A 21834-nucleotide genomic window follows, 5' to 3' on the forward strand; every position below is an offset into this window, starting at 1 on the left:
TATTGATTTTCACTACCGTCAGAATAACTTCAGAATCAAACATTCTGGGATGTCTTTTCTCAGATTTGAATCTAAAATCAAACTTGCATCGTAGTTGTAACAGTTCAGACACGAGGACAGAGATGAATGATTCTATCAAACTGTGAATGTATGAGCAAGTCCACACATGATTTGTCAGGATGTTTCTGCAGGTAAAGTTTTTTTTCTTCTGTTCTTCAGGTTCATGGTCGATGTGTCTGTTGGCACAACACAGCTGGAGAGAACTGTGAGAGATGTCGGGACTTTCACCATGACTCCCCCTGGAGGCCGGGAGGAGAAAACACAGCCGACATCTGCAGGAGTAAAAAAATGATTTAATCTTTATGTTGATAAAAACATTAACATACAGTTCAGTTTTATTCCATCTCCAGTTTGTGTAAAAAATAACTCTTATTCATCACATCAATCTTCAGTTTGAATTGTTTGTTAATAATTGATTAACCATGTGTTAGTTTGTAAATGTCTTCTGGTGTTTGGTGTCTCTCTCAGGATGTAACTGTCACGGTCACTCGGACTCATGTCACTTTGATGCCGCTCGATTCGAAGCGACAGGCGGTGTGAGCGGTGGCGTGTGTGATGACTGCCACCATGACAGGACAGGGCCTCAGTGTGAACGCTGTCGACCTTTTCTGTATCAGGACCCACAGAGAGCGGTGGACGACCCGCACGCCTGCAGACGTACGCTGCTGCACTTATTGACTCTGATGTTTGTTCATGATGACACAGTTTTTCTTTTCTGTTTCTATTGTAGTCCTCATGTCTGCTGTCCCTTAATGTCTGTTGTCCCTTAATGTCTGCTGTCCGTGTGTCTTCTGTCCTCATGTCTTCTGTCCTAATGTCTGCTGTCCGTCCATCTTCTATGCGGTCGTGACTTTGTGGATTTGTCTTTGTCTTTAGTTGATTGGTCATATTCAGACTGACATGATGTCACAGAGATGTTGGTCCAGATCAGAAGTTATGAACTTTCTTTGAAAGTCTTTGTTGATCCTGAGGTCAGATACATTTTTACATTTTCCAATGTTTCAGCATGTGACTGCGACCCGGCTGGTTCTCAGGGCGGTGGGCTGTGTGACGCTCTGAGCGGTCGATGTGTGTGTAAAGAAAACGTTGATGGTCAACGCTGCGATCGCTGCAAACATGGCTTCTTCAATCTGAGACAGGACGACCCGGCCGGCTGTCAGGGTAGAAAAAACATTCATTTGACTTCATATTCGCTATCTTGCTTCAACTTCTTATAAACTAACAGCATCTGTTTGTAGACGAAGCTGCCGCTTTGATTCTTCTTATAGAGATGTTGATAAAGGTTTATTCACTGTGTGAATGTTCTTCAGCATGCAGGTGTCATGGTTTGGGAAGTGTCGGGTCATGTGATCAGCTGACCGGAAGTTGTGAATGCGACCTTTTGGCAACTGGACCGCTGTGTGATCGATGTCTGGTAAGATTCATCCATGAATTAATGACCTCATTACGATCCTGACTTCATTATGATCCTGACCTCGTTATGATACTGACCTCGTTACGATCCTGACCCTGTTACGATCCTGACATCATGACTGACATCATGACTGACATCACATTTTTCAGTGTCAATAAAGTTTTTTAGTTAACAAAGGTGGTCTGAATGGTGGATGGAGACCAGAATTCATGTCACAGATCTCCCAATGTCCAAGATGGACATTTGTCATCATGTCAGAGAACAAATGAAAACCAATGAAACAGAGAATTACAAGCAAAAATACAAACACATATTCAGTCAGAGAAACAAGAAATAACAGTGATGTCTCTGTCTGTTTTCTGGCAGGAGGGTTTCTGGGGTTTGGGAAACTCTGTGTTCAGATGTTCACCCTGCGACTGTGATATCGGCGGAGCTCGCAGCAACACGTATGTTTCTGCTTTTAAAGTATTTACAGTCTGGTGTTCATTAGTGACATATTGAAGAGCAGCTGATGATGAAGGTCAGGTGAGTTTATTTCTACTGACCACTGAGTGTTTACGACACGATGCCATCGATCAAATAAAGACAAACTCCACATAGTAACACTTGAACAGAAAGAGACGTCACACATGTCATAAAATAAATGACAAATAATAATAAACTTTATTTCAACATCGTGTTTCAGGTTTTGTTATGGATTTTACAGGAAATAAAAGAGATGACAAACAGTGAATAATAAGTGAACAACTCAACAATTTACATGTTTTTTTTAATTGTATTTAAGTCTTTATACATGACTGAATACACACTGTGGGCTCCTGCTCATGTGATTGGACGGAAAAGTCTGATGTTAGTCTCAACACCTTCAGTTACCAAGGCAAAAGAAACGAGGTTTGAACTGGGATGAATCCGCAAAAAATGTTATAAATTAAATTAACACCAACATTAGTGGGTCTACACAGGTTTTTTTTAAACACGGGTACACCTACTAAAAATCGCCTATTGACCCCATTCCCACTTCTGTGGTCTGTGATTGTTATCTGAAGCGTTGTACGTCACTGACGTCACGTTTCACGTCACAAATGCACCAGAAACAGTTGTAACAGAAGAGAAAACAACAACAGACCCCTTGTGAAAGAAGCGTCTGTAAAACTGTGGATAAACTATTTTGAGTATCAAAACCCCCACGAAATTTCCCTGTCACAATTTGAGCCATTCGGTCCAATAACAGTTGGCGGTTGGCGATCCAAGTATTTTCACAGCGGGAAGTTGAACTTTTTTGGCTTCAAAACTTCACTTAAAAACTTTAAAAGCCTGCAACTCCCCTCCAGTTAGTTAGAATCAGTTCTAACTAACTGGAGGGGAGTTGCAGGCTCTTGGATTAGAGGTGAAACGTCTTCAACAAACTGAAACAAGTCCAGTTGACTATGATACAGCACTTAGAACCACTGAGCAGCTTTCATAGGAATGAACGGGCTCCGCCTCCAACACTGTGTCCAGTAATAAAACGTCCTTCAATAGACCGCATCACAAATTTCTTCCTTATTTATGCGCGACCACCGGATGATAATAATGCGCCATCACTTGTGCGGCAGGGTTAGTTAACCCAATTTAACGTTTTCACCCGGGTCTACTGCAGAGTCAACTGACCCGGGTGTAAATGCAGTGTTAACACATTGCCATTGCACACGAAAGCCTGATCGTAGCGGGTTTAAGTGGGATTTTTGACCAGTGGAAAAGGGTTATTATTGATCTTTGTGACTAAGAGTCAGTTAAAGTTCTCACTGAGTCGACACAATCTGATTTCTGATCAGTTGCTTAATTAGACGAGACTGAAAGCAGCTGAAGTGTTGACTTCCTGTCTCTTCTTTTGTCACATTTTATTTGACTTCCTGTCTCTTAAGGTGTTCTCCAGAAGACGGACAGTGTCACTGTTTACCCAACATGGTGGGTCGGCGCTGCTCTGACCCCGCCCCTGGCCACTTCCTGCCTCCGCTGGACTATTTCCTGTATGAGGCGGAACTCGCCGCTCCGCTGCATGGAGGAGCTTCTTCTTCTCCTCCTCCGACTCCTCCTTCTTCTTCTTCTTTGGTGTGTAAATATGACACTCTGGGGGATTAGAAATACTATCTGTGTGTACTCACAGTATTCATGTGTATTTTATTGTAGTATTTGTCTGTATTTTATTGTAGTGTTTGTGTGTATTTTAATTGTAGTATTCATGTGTATTTTAATCGTGGTAGTTGTGTGTATTTTAATTGTAGTATTCATGTGTATTTTTTTGTAGTATTTGTGTGTATTTTAATTGTAGTATTATGTGTATTTTAATCGTAGTAGTTGTGTGTATTTTAATTGTAGTAGTTGTGTGTATTTTAATTGTAGTATTCATGTGTATTTTACTGTAGTATTTGTGTGTACCTCATCTGCAGTTGAATCCGGCGGTGTTACCAAAGTGTGAGCAGTACTTCAGACAGCAGGGTTACGACTTTAAGTTCACTAACGGACGAGTCGTTTTGGTTCGGCGCACTCGACGCGCCCGTCGCAGGAGACAGGGACAGGTGGGACATCTGACTTATTTCCTGTTACACTTTTGTTCGGACCAATGAGGCACCTCTGTCTGACCTTTCAGCCAATCAGATCAGAGTATCACTGTTCTTTGTTTCCATCCTGCAGCAGAGCAGCATCCCTCTGGACCCGGGTCACGCCCTGCAGATTATTCCCCGTCAGAGAACAGCTGATCAGCCGGTCACCTGGACCGGCCTGGGATTGGTCAGAGTGTTGGAGGGGGTAGGGCTTAGGTTCACTGTGGACAATCTCCCATCATCGATGGATTACCAGCTGGTGATTCGTTACGAGCCCGAGGTAAGGAGAACTGTCAGTGATCTCATCTAGTCTTGGTCCTGATCCTGGTCCTGGTCCTGGTCCTGGTTCTGGTTCATGTTGTGAAGGCTAACTGCTAAGCTAACACTGACTGATAAAGTTTCTACCGACCACAGCTTTTTCAGATGTTATTTTTTTATTTTGATAGAAAAATGTATTTATCTTCTGTTTATTAATGAGTAGTTTGGTGGAGCTGCACCAGAGCAGTGATGTAAAAGTACTCAAAGTCAGACTCAAGAAAAAGTAAAGATGTGGTGTTAAAATATTACTTTGGTAAAAGTGAAAGTCACCCATATGAGTAAAATTCTTAAAGTATCTGATATTAGGGCTAGGGGAACTTAATTATCAAAAGTACAATGGAGTGGAGTGGAAGTAGAAGGTAGAAAGTAGAAAATAGAAATACTCAAGTAAAGTACAAGTACCTCAACATTGTACATTAAATGTACTTAGTTACATTCCATCACTGCACCAGAGTAAACTACAACCTGATGTTCATCTGCTCATCAACAAATATATATAATATAATATATATTGACATTTAACAAGAAAACTGTCTTTATAACGTAACAACCTTCAGCTTAGTTTGTCTTAACAATTACTTTTAAAGTTGTATCTTAATGACTATCGTTTAATTCAAATCATAATAATACATTTAACTTTTATTTATAAAATATATCCATTATATGTATTAATAAATGGTTGTTTTAATACTGAAGTGAATTTAAGTTTACCTGAACGATTCCTGTTTTATAACATCACCTGATCTTCCTCTTCAGGCTCCGTCTGATTGGCTGGCTTCAGTCAGCATCACTGCAGGGTCGCTGGGTGATGGCGGCTGCAGCAGTGACCCGACAGGAAGTAAAACTCTGATCCTTACTGGAAACTCAAGGTGAGAGGCCGTCAGAGAACAACAGAGAGGATGAATCCAGATGACGTCTGTGGTTCTGTGACTTTGTGTGGACTTCCTGGTTTGACCCAGTCTGTGTGTCTGTGTTTCAAACCTGTGTTTTGGTGACAAACCTTCAAACTCAACAATCAGTTATTCAAACTGGACAAACCGGAACAGGTTTCATCTGTGTTCTGTGTAACGACCGGCTGTTTTCAGTCCGAACATACCCTCGTCGTCCTCAGGGAAACACTGTCCATCCACTTTGACTGTGTAAGCACCAAGCATCGATAAGTCCACCTCTCCTCATCCAGCTGTAGTCCTGCACTCTGTTGGCTCAGAACATGGTCCGCCCGTCGAGTGCAACAGCTTGATGTTGTGGTGGAGACGGGTCTCCATGGTTACAACCGTCTCTGATTTCATGTTGTTCATGAAGTCCCATTTTGTCCATTTCCTTTTCCTGTGAGCAGACATTAGCCAGGAGCAGCCTTAAATCAAGCTGGATTTGCACAGCTCTTATTCTGACTCTCCTCCTCCCTGGGGCGGTCCAGGCGATCAGGTTGGATGGTTCAAAGACGCCACAGGCCGTGATGGTCTCAAAGTCCACTGCTCTTAATTCAAAACAGCCACTTTCTTCTCCAGTGATGATGAAAGTGTTTCTGTCATAGGCAGTACGTGTTTCACTAATGAAGCCAACGGTCAAAACATTTTAATTGTCGCATAATTTGGAGGAGCTACAGACCACTGCATCTTCATGTGCTGCCGTTGCCATAGCGATAAACTACAATGTCCATCACAAACGTACCTCAGTCTGAACTGGCGACACGGCCCGGCAGTGACTGCTCAGTGCTGTGGCTGTGTGCTCTGTGCTAACTGTGTTAGCTGCCAAACAAGACTACCTGTTCACATCTGCTGATGAATCCAGTTAACTCTTTAAGGGTTGTTCATTCACATCACTAACCCTGAACACTGGGACATGTTTGAACCACTGATTAAATATTTATCACAGTTTCAAAATTCATACAGCCGTTTTCTGTTCTGCCTTCTCTGTAGTTTGTTGAGACTAAAGCTTGATTTATGCTTCTGTGTAGAGTCGCCTGACGTGCACTTTCACAGATGTAACATCATGTCACAGTGACGCAGACCGTAACAACTGTGTTTGGTTTGCTTGGTAGCTTGGTATTTTCCAGCTTCTCCTCTGGTGCTGAGCGGTGGGATTGTGACCTGTAGTGTTCCTGGTAACTACAACTGTTGCAGTCCCTCCTGACCGGCTGGCTGCTGGAGTGTCTCTGGGTCAGAGAGAGCGGTCAATCCAGATGTCTGAAGGGGGGGCTGCCCAATGGCAAACATTGACCTGCTGAAACCAACTCCTGTGTTCAAGCTCAGTGTGTTTGGAGAGGCAGCCCTCCCTACAAACACTCTGTCTGGTCCAGAGACACAGCTGTGAGCCAAAGACGTTGATGTGTTTTCTGGGGTGCTGCTGTATCAGCAGCCCTGACACACCAGTGCACATGTTCAACCATAAATTAGCCTTTAGACACAAAAACTACTTATTCAAATCCACCTCCACTGACAGATTTAATTTGACCACTAAAAGTCGCCGTCAGGTAAGCACAGACAGATTTATGTCATTTTGTAGGAATGATTATTGATTATATTTCATATATGTGATCAGAGAAGGCCACACCTTAAACCAGTTGGGCTTGCGCATCATATAATTTCCTGTTGTTGTTGTTTGTTTCTAGAGGAGCTGTTCTGGACTCTCCTGTGTGCCTGAACACAGGCGGTCAGTACTTTGTGGACATTGTCTTTAACAAACAACCCGGATCTGACGAGTCGTCCAGTTCACACATCCTGATCGACTCGGTGAGGACGTCTTCATCAGTTCAACTCAAACTCATTAGAGTGACTGACAGTTTACTAGACCCCTCCCCCAAACAGCAACTGTCCAATCATAGCTCAGCAGGTGTGTCAGTGTTGAAGCAGTGAATGTGGAGGGGCAGTTACTGTTGCGGTTGCTGTGGTGACTCTGAGACCATTCATCACATTTCTCATGTCATAAACAAGAAGAGAAAACAAGACATTCAACAGTGTCAATCCAACAAACATCACATTCTGAAATGATCTGCTCTTGTATTTTTTAGATGGCTCTGATTCCCAGTATTGAGTCTGTCCAAGATTTCTGCTCCCAGAGCGACCTTGACGCTTTCCGCAGCTTTCGTTGCATTGGATTGGCTGCCGAGCTCAGTCCCCAGGAGTCACTACCAGAAGTCTGTGAGGGACTCGTGAAGAGCATGTCGGCACGAATCCACAACGGAGCAGCTCGTAAGTACTTCAAGATGAAATCACAATAAAGCCGCTGTGATAAGTTGACCAGGGCCCTGCAGCTTCAGGTTCAGGGTGTTTAGCTCCTGTGTCTTGTCCACTAGGAATGCAATTTCCATGATCTATTTTGGATCATCAAGTTCGGGAACATCCACTCTGCCATATTCCATTAATTTTAACTCAAAATATCTCTTTAAGACACTTCCCCTGCTGAGCCAACGCACCTCAGTAAATTAAACACCATACCCCAACTCGATTTCTCCTAAAAGACCGAGAACCGGCGGTGCTCTAAACCTCTTTTCAGGTCATCAGACATGACATGTTCAAATTTCAAGCATTTGCTGCACAGTGCCTGTTGATGTATGATGCAGTGCAGAACAACTGCCGGCTCGGCTTTTTCCTCCTCTAACTTTCTTTGTACCAGCGCTACCAGTTTGTTGTTTTGCCTGTCACAGACGGGGCTCCATCAGTGGTAATGCCTACCAGTCTGTTTCACGGCAAACCAGCCCGCACAATCGCCCCGGCATAGCTGCTGAAATAGATCCTTAGCTGTGGTCCGGTCATGCACTGACCCAAACTCAGCAGCTCTTCTGTCACCTGGAATTTGTCATTAAACACCTGATGAAAATGGCTGTACACTGTCGGTCCAGTCTGTGCTTTCATCAAGCGCCACAGAGTATGCAGTAAACTCGGGCTTTGTTCTGTAACTGTTCATAAATGTCCCTTGATAACTTGTTAATCCGTTGTGCCGCTGTGTTTGCTGATAGAAAGATATTGTTGAACAAGATCTTCTTTTCTGGACATAGAATATCAGCGACTTGCAACATGCAGTCCTTCAGAAATGGCCCTTCAGTGAATAGCTTTCCCACTTTGGCGATTAATTCACTCACCACATAACTTTCTTCACCTGCAGCATCAGTGTCCTCCTTCGCTTTATGGAAGAGACCTTGTTGAGACGATAGTCCTCTATGTAGCTGCGTGGCTCGTTGTTTCCTCTCGTCTCCCTGGTACTTCTCATATTGTTCTCCGTGTTTAGTCGAGTACTGACGCTTGAGATTATATTCATTTAGAACAGCGAGTTTTTCCGTGCATTTCAGGCAGAACCTTTTGTGATATCCACCTGTCTCGAAACTGTTTGTGTTCATCATCCACTTTTCTTTTCGGTTTGGAAAAAGACATCTTTGGTTTTCACAGCCAAACAAGTACAACTCCGAGCCAGACATGAAATACTTTTTAAAAAATAAAATTGTTCAACACATCAACACCTGAACCTTCTCTCAGTTCCACGCATTGAGAAAAGTTTCCAACTGAACTGGACACAAAACACTGCATTTCTGTGTAACTTTAACATTTAGTTTCTAAACATATGGTGTCTAATTTTATTTTGATCCTTTTGTGTATTTTTTCCCATTTTCATCTCATCTTTGTACCTTTTGTCAGCTTGCAGGTGTAACGTCGTCGGCTCTCTCGGACCTTACTGCAGTGAACTGGGAGGACTCTGTCAATGTAAACCCAATGTGATTGGCCGTTGTTGTGATACCTGTGCACCACTGACATTTGGATTTGGACCCGGAGGCTGCAAACGTGAGAAACTCTCAAAACCCGATTCTACAAACACTTGAATTCTTTTTTTTTAAAGCTGTCCATGCTGATTTGTTCTCTGCTGTGGTATTTGCAGCATGCGAGTGTGACCCCCGTGGTTCAGTGTCGGAGCTGTGCGATCAGATCAGAGGTCAGTGTGCGTGTCGTTCAGAGGTAACCGGTCGACGCTGTGATCGTTGTCAGATGGGATTCTGGGGTTTCCCGTTCTGTCGAGCCTGTGAATGTTACGGACTGTCGGAGGAGTGTGACGAAGAGACCGGAGAGTGTCTGAACTGCAGGGAGCACGCCACCGGACCCAACTGTGACAGGTTATATATACATATACATCAGACCAAACTGTGACAGGTTTTTATATATATATACACTGAACAAAAATATAAACGCAACACTTTTGTTTTTGCTCCCATTTTTCATGAGCTGAACTCAAAGATCTAAAACATTTTCTATATACACAAAAGATCCATTTCTCTCAAATAGTGTTCACAAATAAGCACTTCTCCTTTGCCGAGATAATCCATCCCACCTCACAGGTGTGGCATATCAAGATGCTGATTAGACAGCATGAATATTGCACAGGTGTGCCTTAGGCTGGCCACAATGAAAGGCAGCATGGCAGAATCCTGTTCATGTTCTGGTTCTAATTACACACCTCTGTTGCTATTGCAGGTGTGTGGATGGTTACTATGGTAACCCTGTCTCCAGGCAGCCCTGTCAGCCCTGCCAGTGTCCAGACGTTCAGAACAGCGGACGATTCTTTGCCACTTCCTGCCAACACAACCCACAATCACTCAGTATGGCCTGTAACTGCAGGGAAGGGCATACAGGTAAGAGTTTACCTGTATCTCACCCTTTCACCTGTCTGTATGCACTTAGAATGAGTCAGTGTTCAGTGAGTCGGTGTTCAGGTGAGTCAGTGTTCAGTGAGTCAGTGTTCAGGTGAGTCAGTGTTCATTGAGTCAGTGTTCAGGTGAGTCAGTGTTCAGTGGAACCAGTGCTCATTGAGTCAGTGTTTAGGTGAGTCAGTGTTCAGTGAGTCAGTGTTCATTGAGTCGGTGTTCAGGTGAGTCAGTGTTCAGTGAGTCAGTGTTCAGTGAGTCAGTGTTCAGGTGAGTCAGTGTTCAGTGAGTCAGTGTTCATTGAGTCGGTGTTCATTGAGTCGGTGTTCAAGTGAGTCAGTGTTCAGGTGAGTCAGTGTTCAGTGAGTCAGTGTTCATTGAGTCGGTGTTCATTGAGTCGGTGTTCAAGTGAGTCAGTGTTCAGGTGAGTCAGTGTTCAGTGAGTCAGTGTTCAGGTGAGTCAGTGTTCAGTGGAACCAGTGCTCATTGAGTCAGTGTTCAGGTGAGTCAGTGTTCATTGAGTCGGTGTTCAGGTGAGTCAGTGTTCAGTGAGTCAGTGTTCAGGTGAGTCAGTGTTCATTGAGTCAGTGTTCATTGAGTCGGTGTTCAGTGAGTCAGTGTTCAGGTGAGTCAGTGTTCATTGAGTCGGTGTTCAGGTGAGTCAGTGTTCAGTGAGTCAGTGTTCAGGTGAGTCAGTGTTCATTGAGTCAGTGTTCATTGAGTCGGTGTTCAGTGAGTCAGTGTTCATTGAGTCAGTGTTCAGTGAGTCAGTGTTCAGGTGAGTCAGTGTTCAGTGGAACCAGTGCTCATTGAGTCAGTGTTCAGGTGAGTCAGTGTTCAGTGAGTCAGTGTTCATTGAGTCGGTGTTCAGTGAGTCAGTGTTCATTGAGTCAGTGTTCATTGAGTCAGTGTTCAGGTGAGTCAGTGCACAGTGAGTCAGTGTTCATTGAGTCAGTGGGCAGTGAGTCAGTGTTCAGTGAGTCAGTGTTCAGTGAGTCAGTGTTCAGTGAGTCAGTGTTCATTGAGTCAGTGCGCAGTGAGTCAGTGCTCAGTGAGTCAGTGTTCAGGTGAGTCAGTGTTCAGTGGAACCAGTGCTCATTGAGTCAGTGTTCAGGTGAGTCAGTGTTCAGTGAGTCAGTGCTCAGTGAGTCAGTGTTCAGGTGAGTTAGAGGGCAGAAGAGCATCAGGTTATATATGTGCTTTAGTCACATTAAACATATGGACATGTTAAAATGGCCCCTCATGACTCTTTCAGGTCTACGTTGCGACAGATGCAGCCCTGGTTTCTATGGCAACCTGGCGTTGCCAGGTGCCAGCTGTGAGGAGTGTCCCTGCAACAACAACATCGACCTGGGAGACCGCAACGCCTGCGACGGCCTGACGGGAGAATGTCTGCGCTGCCTTCACAACACATTTGGACCACGATGCCAAGACTGCAAACCTGGTTACTACGGCAACGCCCTGGACCAGGACTGCAAAGGTAAAGACAGGTAGCGGTCCAGGTCCTTTTCTACTGCCACACTGAAGATGTGTTTCCACCAAAGGTACAGTACATCTTGAATCCTGCGTAACTGTGGTAACTGCACCTAAACACCAGGTCTGCTGTGGACAGTAGGTGGGGTTGTTACCGGGGCAACCACTTTCAGTTTTCCAGCAGCTGGGAACAACAGACGAGATCTGAAGCCGTAACGAGCTGCTGACCTTCAGTCCTCCGCTCAGCTCGCATTCACGTCTGGTTTCTGCCACTCGCTCACTCTCGCTCGACCACTCACTCCTTACGCTCCACCATTTTCTCTCTTTTGCTCGACCAATACACACACAGTACACACCTGTGGTTGTTTATTACAATAAGGAAACATCTTCACTTGAGAAAAGGCTGGATCACTGCCCAATCACTGAGCTGCAGTGTTGTAACTCCACCTCTTAGTATTGGATCAGTGTGCAGTGTGAAACGGGACGGTACAGAACAGGTGTTTGGTACCATCAACACTGTAAACTTAGATTCAGTATTACTTTTGAACAGTCATTAATTATTCTTTTATGTTTTGAACCTCTCCCAGTGAAAATCAAAGGAGCTGTTTGCACTAATCAAACGAAATGTGCAGTTCAATGATCATGTGAAGCACAGATTACTTAGTATGTTAAGTTTCTGTAAGGGAGGGGAGACTTCCCAGCATGCATTGTCTGAGAGTTGAAACTCTTTCTTTTTTTATAGTTCAGACTCAAGCCTACGTCCGAGGCCTGGCTCCAGGATGGAGTCCTGGTCTCCTGTTGTGGGTGATATGACTCACTTGTCACTTGTATCATCTTAAACATCAGCAGCCAGTGTAACCCTTTGCCTCCGATGACTCTAGCAGGAGCTAGAGCTGGAGTTTCTTTCTTTCAACCTCAACAGTAAACAGAAAACTGAAATATTATGTATATAATATACTGTGTGTTTCCCAGAATGCTCCTGTGACCGGCGCGGGACTGAAGTGACTCAGTGTCCTCTGGGGAGTCCTTGTTTCTGTGATTTGAGGACAGGACAGTGTCCCTGCAGGACTGGGGTGGAGGGCGTCCTTTGTGACGAGTGTGAGGACGGATACTGGAACCTGGGCGGAGCGTCGGGGTGTCAGCCATGCAGCTGTGATCCTGTTAATGCCTTCTCCAACATCTGCAACAAGGCGAGACCTCCACCCACAGAGTTATGCATTTATTAACCAAAGTTTCTGTGTTCAGATTAAAGTGAAACACGTTGGAAGGTTTAACTTTAAAGCAACTATGGAAACATTTTACCTTAGAAAAGGGTTAGTGACCTGTAACGCCTCTGACAGAGGCCAAACGGCGCCTCTGTCACGCGCACTCTGTGCACTGAACTCCTGTTCTTGCATGATGTCGGTTGGAGTTGAGAGTTTACGATCTCCTGAGCAGGAACAGCACTGTGAACTGGGGCCCAAACAGACTTTCTCCCATAAGTTGACAGTGTGAAAGAAGCAACAGTAAAATGGCGGGTAAACTGCAGTGAAATGATCTGTTTCACCATCAGAATTTGATCTGTCCTGTCCAAGAAAATTACAATTACCATTAAATCATTTTATCAACATTCAAGTTAGAAGATGGCTTAACAGGAAGTTATCAGGCTCAGACTCAGGTGTACAGTCTGCATTGATCTGGGTAGTTTCTTTACAGTTACCACTGATTTTCATATCTGGAGTGCGGGGGACCAGTGTGGAATGCTAGCAGAAAGCAGAGCAGAGGGGAGAGTCAACTAGTTGTCACTAGCACAACTTATTGCATGGCTAACTATTTTTAAATTTTTTGTGGTTTCCTGTGAAGTAAAAATCTACAAAACATAACTGTAATTACAGACAGGAAACAACACAAAGCACCCACCTGAAAGTTATTTTCAAGATCAATTCATCCAGCAAGACCTGTTGTGGGGGAATTTAAAACCTTTATTGTATATCGCCAACAGGCCGACCCTTCAAAAACTTCTCATTAAACCACCAAAACAGTCTTACAGACTGACAGACAGACAGACTGTCACTTCCGTGCAGATAGACGTGAGCTCGAATACAAAACTGACTGAAAAACAACCTAGTGTCAGAGAGCGCGCCACAGCCTGCGCTGCTACATTCTGCAAAACCACAACAATCCAGGTGAAATAGTGAGACAGTTAGCAGCAGTTAGCAGTTACGTTAGCGTCACCTCAGTATGACAGCGGTGTGAAACTGTTGGTGGTTTTGATTGCCTCCATAATGTTGCTTTAAGGGATTAAAGTTTGATCCTTCATCAGTCATTTGTTTATTTTTTAGTATAAAGTGTATTTCCAGATCAGTGTTTCAGAGTAAGAGACAAAAGAAAGACGTGACAGAGACACACTGTAAAATAAGTGGATGAACAGTTGATGATAAAACAATTATTGATTGAAGCCGTGATGTGTTCAGGTGACGGGACAGTGTCTGTGTCGTTCTGAATTTGGAGGAAGACAATGTGATGAATGTGGAGAGAATCACTTTGGGAATCCTGACCTGCAGTGTATCTGTGAGTGAAGACACAAACACATAACACATAATTTAAGGTTGTTGTCAATAAATTCACATCTTGTTCTCAGCTTGTGACTGTAACATGGAGGGAACCGAGCGTCCATCATGTGACCCAGAAACTGGCGAGTGTATCTGTCGGATCGGAGTCACAGGTATTTTCTGTGACGAGTGCGCCCCCGGTTACGACTCGATGTTTCCAGCCTGCGAGCAGTGCCACCCCTGCACCGCCCTCTGGGCCGAAGACGTTACCGACGTCCAGCGAGCTGCCCTAATGATGAGAACCTTCATCCCTCGCCACAGCGACGACCTGCAGCCTGGAGACAGTCGCCGACGACAAGTGATGCTGGAGATGCACTCCAAGCTTGACAGCCTCTCCAACCTGACGGGACTCTCCCTGCCAAAGGTGGAGAAGGTGGAGAAACTGTGTGCGATGATCGGGTGAGTTCTGCAGATATGAGCGTTAAGAACTGAGTTCATTCTGAGATCTGATCAACACATTCAGTTATAATCTCATCACGCAGCTGAACACAGCTCGTTGTTCCTCTAAACAGAGGAAGTGATTATCAATATGGTCAGACTGGGATGTTGATGATCGTCCTCATTGATCCGTCAGTTCTCTGCTGTTGAAGATGTGCATCATTCACTGAACTCAGATCAGTAACATCAGCTCCTGTAACGGCTGCCTCCCTCTGCTGCTGCCGCCGTGTTTACATTGAAAGAGACAAACACCTGTGGATCTGCTCCAACTGAAGTCATACAACAAAGTATTAGTGCCCGCCCACACAAAAATTGCACCAATCAAATGACAGATTGTAGACTCGACAAACACCGATCACATTTCATTCAAGTCCATTTCAGTTCAACGTGTACCTGTTCAGATGTTGAAACTTCTTTGTGTTGCTTTCAGTTTCAGTCAGACTTCAGACAGATTTATTTAGAATAAAAGGCGGAATGTATGCAGGGATCTGTAGTCGATTATAAACCAGCGGCAAACAAGGTCGACATCAACAACAAGTCATGAGGATGAAGTGAGTTCTGATGACAGATCTTCTGTTGAATGACAGAGTCTGTCCTGTCCTGATGCCCTTATATAAAATAATCACTGGGTTATCTGTTATGTCTTCTTGTGTGACTGCAGTACACATAAAAATCTTTACATTTTTTATGTTTCCTCACAGGAAGCTTAAAGACGCCATCGACCCGAATGTGATCCTGATCGACCCGTCTCCTCTCCTCAACGCTGAAATGGACAACATTCGTCTGGAGTTCAAGAAGCTGCTGAACAACCTGAAGCAGAAATTGTCTGAAGATCCGGACAGTGAAGATGAAGACGTGGAGGGTACAGAGAAGTTGTTCTTTAGACTTACTGAAAGAAAGAAGTTTATGAATGCTGCTGTCAGACTCATTTTATCTGGAACAAGATGACACGTTCACTTCTTGTCATGAACCACGTCCAAATCTGCAGGTTTCTCTTTCTGCCATGTTGAAACAGACGCAGGGAGGACAGAGAGGGACTCACATGCACTAACATACACACTCACGTGCACACTCACATGCACTAATATGCACACTCACCCAAAAGAAGTTCAGATCAGAGCACACATAAAGGAAGAGTGACGTCATTCTAAATATCATATTTAACCTTTAATTTACTGCTGTTAGCCTGTTAGCTGCAGTTTATACCTCACACTGTTTCCTGGTCTTCCTGCAGTCTGATTCACGTCCGGTCAGATGAACGTAAGTCATGTTCAGGATCAGGACGCACCGGAGCTCAGAGTTCAGTTTAATCCCGTTTTAAAAAGCTGTTTGATCCGCTGAAGACTTCAGTGATGAATTCTTTTGGAAACGCAGAAGCATCATTTTATTTTCAAACATCAGAAACTGAAGAAGAAGCTCAGATTCTCTTGAACTGAATTAATTAACAGATTAAAGACTTTCTGTACGAAAGTCTTTAATCTGTTAATTAATGTTGATTAACGGCTTTCACTCAGAACCCACTGTGCTGCTGTACGACCTCCACTTCTTCTTCTTTGGTTTTTGTTTGAACTGTCCTCTGATCCCGTCGTAGAGCTGCTGGATGAGATCCAGAAGCTTCATAGAGCCTTCATGTCCGACGAGAAGAGAGTGAGAAATGCTAACAAAGCTGTGGAGGTTTCCATGGACACCAGACAGGAAGTCAAACACAAACTGAGCATGTGCAGCAGCAGAGGAGACCTGGCACCGCTGGAGAAGAAGGTCAAAGAGCTCAGCGTGGTTGACCTTAACCGAAAGGTCAGTATGAACCATGTGACCTCATGAAATGACCAATAACCATAAAATGATCAATTAGAAAATGATCAGTCATCATTATATGAGGTCAGTGAATATTGATCACACATGATTGGTCAATGAGGTCAATGAGGCACCTGTGGTCTGATGCAGATCTGTGTTGTGGTCTGATTCAGGTCTGTGTTGTGGTCTGATGCAGGTCTGTGTTGTGGTCTGATGCAGGTCAGTGTGGTGGTCTGATTCAGGTCTGTGTTGTGGTCTGATGCAGGTCTGTGTTGTGGTCTGATGCAGGTCTGTGTGGTGGTCTGATGCAGGTCTGTGTTGTGGTCCGATGCAGGTCTGTGTTGTGGTCTGATTCAGGTCTGTGTTGTGGTCTGATGCAGGTCTGTGTTGTGGTCTGATGCAGGTCTATGTTGTGGTCAGATGCAGGTCTGTGTTGTGGTCTGATGCAGGTAGTGTGGTGGTCTGATTCAGGTCTTTGTTGTGGTCTGATTCAGGTCTGTGTTGTGGTCTGATGCAGGTCTGTGTTGTGGTCAGATGCAGGTCTGTGTTGTGGTCTGATGCAGGTCTGTGTGGTGGTCTGATGCAGGTCTGTGTGGTGGTCTGATTCAGGTCTTTGTTGTGGTCTGAAGCAGGTCTGTGTGGTGGTCTGATGCAGGTCTGTGTTGTGGTCAGATGCAGGTCTGTGTTGTGGTCTGATGCAGGTCAGTGTGGTGGTCTGATGCAGGTCTGTGTTGTGGTCAGATGCAGGTCTGTGTTGTGGTCTGATGCAGGTCAGTGTGGTGGTCTGATTCAGGTCTTTGTTGTGGTCTGATTCAGGTCTGTGTTGTGGTCTGATGCAGGTCTGTGTGGTGGTCTGATGCAGGTCTGTGTTGTGGTCTGATGCAGGTCTGTGTTGTGGTCTGATGCAGGTCTGTGTGGTGGTCTGATGCAGGTCTGTGTTGTGGTCTGATTCAGGTCTGTGTGGTGATCTGATTCAGGTCTTTGTTGTGGTCTGATTCAGGTCTGTGTTGTGGTCTGATGCAGGTCTGTGTGGTGGTCTGATGCAGGTCTGTGTTGTGGTCTGATTCAGGTCTGTGTGGTGATCTGATTCAGGTCTTTGTTGTGGTCTGATTCAGGTCTGTGTTGTGGTCTGATGCAGGTCTGTGTTGTGGTCAGATGCAGGTCTGTGTTGTGGTCTGATGCAGGTCTGTGTTGTAGTCTGTGTTGTGGTCTGATGCAGGTCTGTGTGGTGGTCTGATTCAGGTCTGTGTTGTAGTCTGTGTTGTGGTCTGATGCAGGTCTGTGTGGTGGTCTGATTCAGGTCTGTGGTGGTCTGATTCAGGTCTGTGTTGTGGTCCGATGCAGGTCAGTGTGGTGGTCTGATTCAGGTCTGTGTTGTAGTCTGTGTTGTAGTCTGATGCAGGTCTGTGTGGTGGTCTGATGCAGGTCAGTGTGGTGGTCTGATTCAGGTCTGTGTTGTGGTCTGATGCAGGTCTGTGTTGTGGTCTGATGCAGATCTGTGTTGTGGTCTGATTCAGGTCTGTGTTGTGGTCTGATGCAGGTCAGTGTGGTGGTCTGATTCAGGTCTGTGTTGTAGTCTGTGTTGTAGTCTGATGCAGGTCTGTGTGGTGGTCTGATGCAGGTCAGTGTGGTGGTCTGATTCAGGTCTGTGTTGTGGTCTGATGCAGGTCAGTGTGGTGGTCTGATGCAGGTCTGTGTTGTGGTCCGATGCAGGTCTGTGTTGTGGTCTGATTCAGGTCTGTGTTGTGGTCTGATGCAGGTCTGTGTTGTGGTCTGATGCAGGTCTGTGTTGTGGTCCGATGCAGGTCAGTGTGGTGGTCTGATTCAGGTCTTTGTTGTGGTCTGATTCCGGTCTGTGTTGTGGTCTGATGCAGGTAGTGTGGTGGTCTGATTCAGGTCTTTGTTGTGGTCTGATTCAGGTCTGTGTTGTGGTCTGATGCAGGTCTGTGTTGTGGTCAGATGCAGGTCTGTGTTGTGGTCTGATGCAGGTCTGTGTGGTGGTCTGATGCAGGTCTGTGTTGTGGTCAGATGCAGGTCTGTGTTGTGGTCTGAAGCAGGTCTGTGTGGTGGTCTGATGCAGGTCTGTGTTGTGGTCAGATGCAGGTCTGTGTTGTGGTCTGATGCAGGTCAGTGTGGTGGTCTGATGCAGGTCTGTGTTGTGGTCAGATGCAGGTCTGTGTTGTGGTCTGATGCAGGTCAGTGTGGTGGTCTGATTCAGGTCTTTGTTGTGGTCTGATTCAGGTCTGTGTTGTGGTCTGATGCAGGTCTGTGTGGTGGTCTGATGCAGGTCTGTGTTGTGGTCTGATTCAGGTCTGTGTGGTGATCTGATTCAGGTCTTTGTTGTGGTCTGATTCAGGTCTGTGTTGTGGTCTGATGCAGGTCTGTGTTGTGGTCAGATGCAGGTCTGTGTTGTGGTCTGATGCAGGTCTGTGTTGTAGTCTGTGTTGTGGTCTGATGCAGGTCTGTGTGGTGGTCTGATTCAGGTCTGTGTTGTAGTCTGTGTTGTGGTCTGATGCAGGTCTGTGTGGTGGTCTGATTCAGGTCTGTGGTGGTCTGATTCAGGTCTGTGTTGTGGTCTGATTCAGGTCTGTGTGGTGGTCAGATGCAGGTCTGTGTTGTGGTCTGATGCAGGTCTGTGTTGTAGTCTGTGTTGTGGTCTGATGCAGGTCTGTGTGGTCGTCTGATTCAGGTCTGTGGTGGTCAGATGCAGGTCTGTGTTGTGGTCTGATGCAGGTCTGTGTGGTGGTCTGATTCAGGTCTGTGTTGTGGTCTGATGCAGGTCTGTGTGGTGGTCTGATTCAGGTCTGTGTTGTGGTCCGATGCAGGTCTGTGTTGTGGTCCGATGCAGGTCTGTGTGGTGGTCTGATGCAGGTCTGTGTGGTGGTCTGATGCAGGTCTGTGTTGTGGTCTGATGCAGGTCTGTGTGGATGTCTGATTCAGGTCTGTGTTGTGGTCTGATGCAGGTCTGTGTGGTGGTCTGATGCAGGTCAGTGTGGTGGTCTGATGCAGGTCTGTGTTGTGGTCAGATGCAGGTCTGTGTGGTGGTCTGATTCAGGTCTGTGTTGTGGTCTGATGCAGGTCTGTGTGGTGGTCTGATTCAGGTCTTTGTTGTGGTCTGATTCAGGTCTGTGTGGTGGTCTGATGCAGGTCTGTGTTGTGGTCTGATGCAGGTCTGTGTGGATGTCTGATTCAGGTCTGTGTTGTGGTCTGATTCAGGTCTGTGTTGTGGTCTGATTCAGGTCTGTGTTGTGGTCTGATGCAGGTCTGTGGAGCAGCAGGTCTGGAGGACTGCTCAGGATGTGGTGGAGCTCTGTGTGTTCTGGATCTGGGAAAGAGAAGATGTGGTGGTCCAGACTGTGACGGAGTGGTTCCTGTCAGTCAGAAGGCTTCAGAGATGGCAGACAGAGCTAAGGAGCGACTCATCACACTCCCGTCCAGACTGCAGGAGTCCAACAACAAGGCAGGTTCAACACGTGTTGCTGCATGATGTCATCAGATAAATTCAAACAGTTACAGAATATTTTGTGACATTACAGATTACAGACAGGACGATCAGTACCTGAAGCTCAGGCTACTTTTTTTTAGTCTGATTAAAGTTCAGCCCCTGTTGATAACATGGACAGGACTTCACTGTTCCACTCTTTAATAAATGTTCTTGTTTCTTCTGTCAGATCAATGATGCCAAACAGGCGGCTCAGGACACCAAAGATCAGGCCAAAGAGCTGCAGGACCGGATCAACGACAACATGGACTCCTTCGAGAGAGAGAAGAAGAAAACCAAGGAACTTATCCAGCGAGTCAAAGACTATCTGATGGGTCAGTGTTCAGCTGCTGCCTCTCATTGAGGTTCAGTCTTTTGGTCAGTTTACACATGGAGAGGTTCTCATGATGTCGTCTTACTGAGCTCCCAGTCAGAAATTTACATTTAGGGCATTTAGCAGACGCTTTTGTCCAAAGCGACTTACAATAAGTACATTTGTCACAAGAAAGAAACACAACACATCACCGTCGATAAAGTAAGAATGAAAGCTCAGTGAGAACAGAACGACTTCCAGCTGCTGAAGGTGTCGTTCATCAGAAGGGTTAAATAGCTTCATGTTCCAACAATGAGTTAAACGATATTAATGAGTCAACATAAATACTGATATTATACTTCAACATCTGAAACATTATTCATCCTGTTTCCGGCCCCGACAGATGAGATGGTTCCTCCAGAGGACATCGAAAAAATGGCCCGAGCTGTTCTGGACATCCAGCTGCCACGATCACCTGATCAGATTCGATCAATGATCAATGACATCAATAATCTGTTGTCCAACGCCTCCAATTTCCAGGACAACCTGAGTAACCTAGAGGAGCATGCCAAGATGGGCCAGGACCTGCTGCAGAAAGCTCAGGAGCTGAAGTCAGTGTCTGAAAACATGACAGAACACTCAACATCTGTCGGTTTTGCAAAACCAGAAACGTTGAAATATTACACTCAAACACAAACTCAGAACTTTAACTCAAACACAGAGTCCGGCTCTCTTCATGGAGAAATCCTGTGTTTCCTGTTTTTAGGGAGCGGACAAAGAACATTGATGTGACAGAGATCACCAGGAACATTTACGAAGCAGAGAAAGCTCAGGACAAAGCCAACGACGACCTGGAAGCAGTCAGCAGGGACAGAGACATGACCAGAGATCGAGTCCAAGACGTAAAGATCCAAAATATTTCTAAGATTTCAAATATCTGTCAACTGGCCTCAGCCCTGCCTGATGCTTCATTTTCTGTCCTTTTTTAGATTAAAGACAAAATGGATGACATCGAAACAAAGCTGATGGATCGTCGAGCTGAAGCTCTGAAGGACGAGATCGAAGCCCTGAAGAAGAAAACAGAACAGAACCGACTGACGGCGAGAGACGCCCGAGAGACTGCAGACACTGTGTTAAACAACACCACTGACACACAAACAGTAAGACTACTGACACACAGACAGTAAGACTACTGACACACAAACAGTAAGACTACTGACACACAGACAGACTACTGACACACAAACAGTAAGACTACTGACACACAGACAGACTACTGACACACAAACAGTAAGACTACTGACACACAGACAGACTACTGACACACAAACAGTAAGACTACTGACACACAAACAGACTACTGACACACAAACAGTAAGACTACTGACACACAGACAGACTACTGACACACAAACAGACTACTGACACACAAACAGTAAGACTACTGACACACAAACAGTAAGACTACTGACACACAGACAGACTACTGACACACAGACAGACTACTGACACACAAACAGTAAGACTACTGACACACAGACTACTGACACACAAACAGTAAGACTACTGACACACAGACAGTAAGACTACTGACACACAGACAGACTACTGACACACAAACAGTAAGACTACTGACACACAGACAGACTACTGACACACAAACAGTAAGACTACTGACACACAAACAGACTACTGACACACAAACAGTAAGACTACTGACACACAGACAGACTACTGACAC

At 45.2% G+C, this 21834-nt stretch overlaps 1 protein-coding gene across 1 annotated transcript in view; it reads left to right on the forward strand.

Moving 5' to 3' along the window:
* The window catches only part of lamb4 (laminin, beta 4), a 51727-nt gene that overhangs the window by 27185 nt on the left and 2708 nt on the right, over positions 1-21834 (forward strand). The window contains exons 9-34 of the mRNA XM_073471704.1: positions 220-340; positions 529-717; positions 1066-1221; positions 1371-1474; positions 1841-1920; positions 3379-3565; positions 3904-4032; positions 4151-4336; positions 5131-5243; positions 6986-7106; positions 7385-7565; positions 9006-9149; positions 9244-9475; positions 9834-9991; positions 11259-11483; positions 12449-12666; positions 13930-14026; positions 14097-14466; positions 15207-15367; positions 16097-16299; positions 19562-19613; positions 19653-19759; positions 19971-20115; positions 20497-20704; positions 20860-20995; positions 21083-21253. Of these exons, the coding sequence (XP_073327805.1) occupies positions 220-340; positions 529-717; positions 1066-1221; positions 1371-1474; positions 1841-1920; positions 3379-3565; positions 3904-4032; positions 4151-4336; positions 5131-5243; positions 6986-7106; positions 7385-7565; positions 9006-9149; positions 9244-9475; positions 9834-9991; positions 11259-11483; positions 12449-12666; positions 13930-14026; positions 14097-14466; positions 15207-15367; positions 16097-16299; positions 19562-19613; positions 19653-19759; positions 19971-20115; positions 20497-20704; positions 20860-20995; positions 21083-21253 (4194 nt within the window). The remainder of the gene's footprint in view (positions 1-219; positions 341-528; positions 718-1065; positions 1222-1370; positions 1475-1840; positions 1921-3378; positions 3566-3903; positions 4033-4150; positions 4337-5130; positions 5244-6985; positions 7107-7384; positions 7566-9005; positions 9150-9243; positions 9476-9833; positions 9992-11258; positions 11484-12448; positions 12667-13929; positions 14027-14096; positions 14467-15206; positions 15368-16096; positions 16300-19561; positions 19614-19652; positions 19760-19970; positions 20116-20496; positions 20705-20859; positions 20996-21082; positions 21254-21834) is intronic.

Source organism: Pagrus major, chromosome 8, assembly GCF_040436345.1.
Source record: "Pagrus major chromosome 8, Pma_NU_1.0".
In the NCBI taxonomy this organism is placed as follows: domain Eukaryota; kingdom Metazoa; phylum Chordata; class Actinopteri; order Spariformes; family Sparidae; genus Pagrus; species Pagrus major.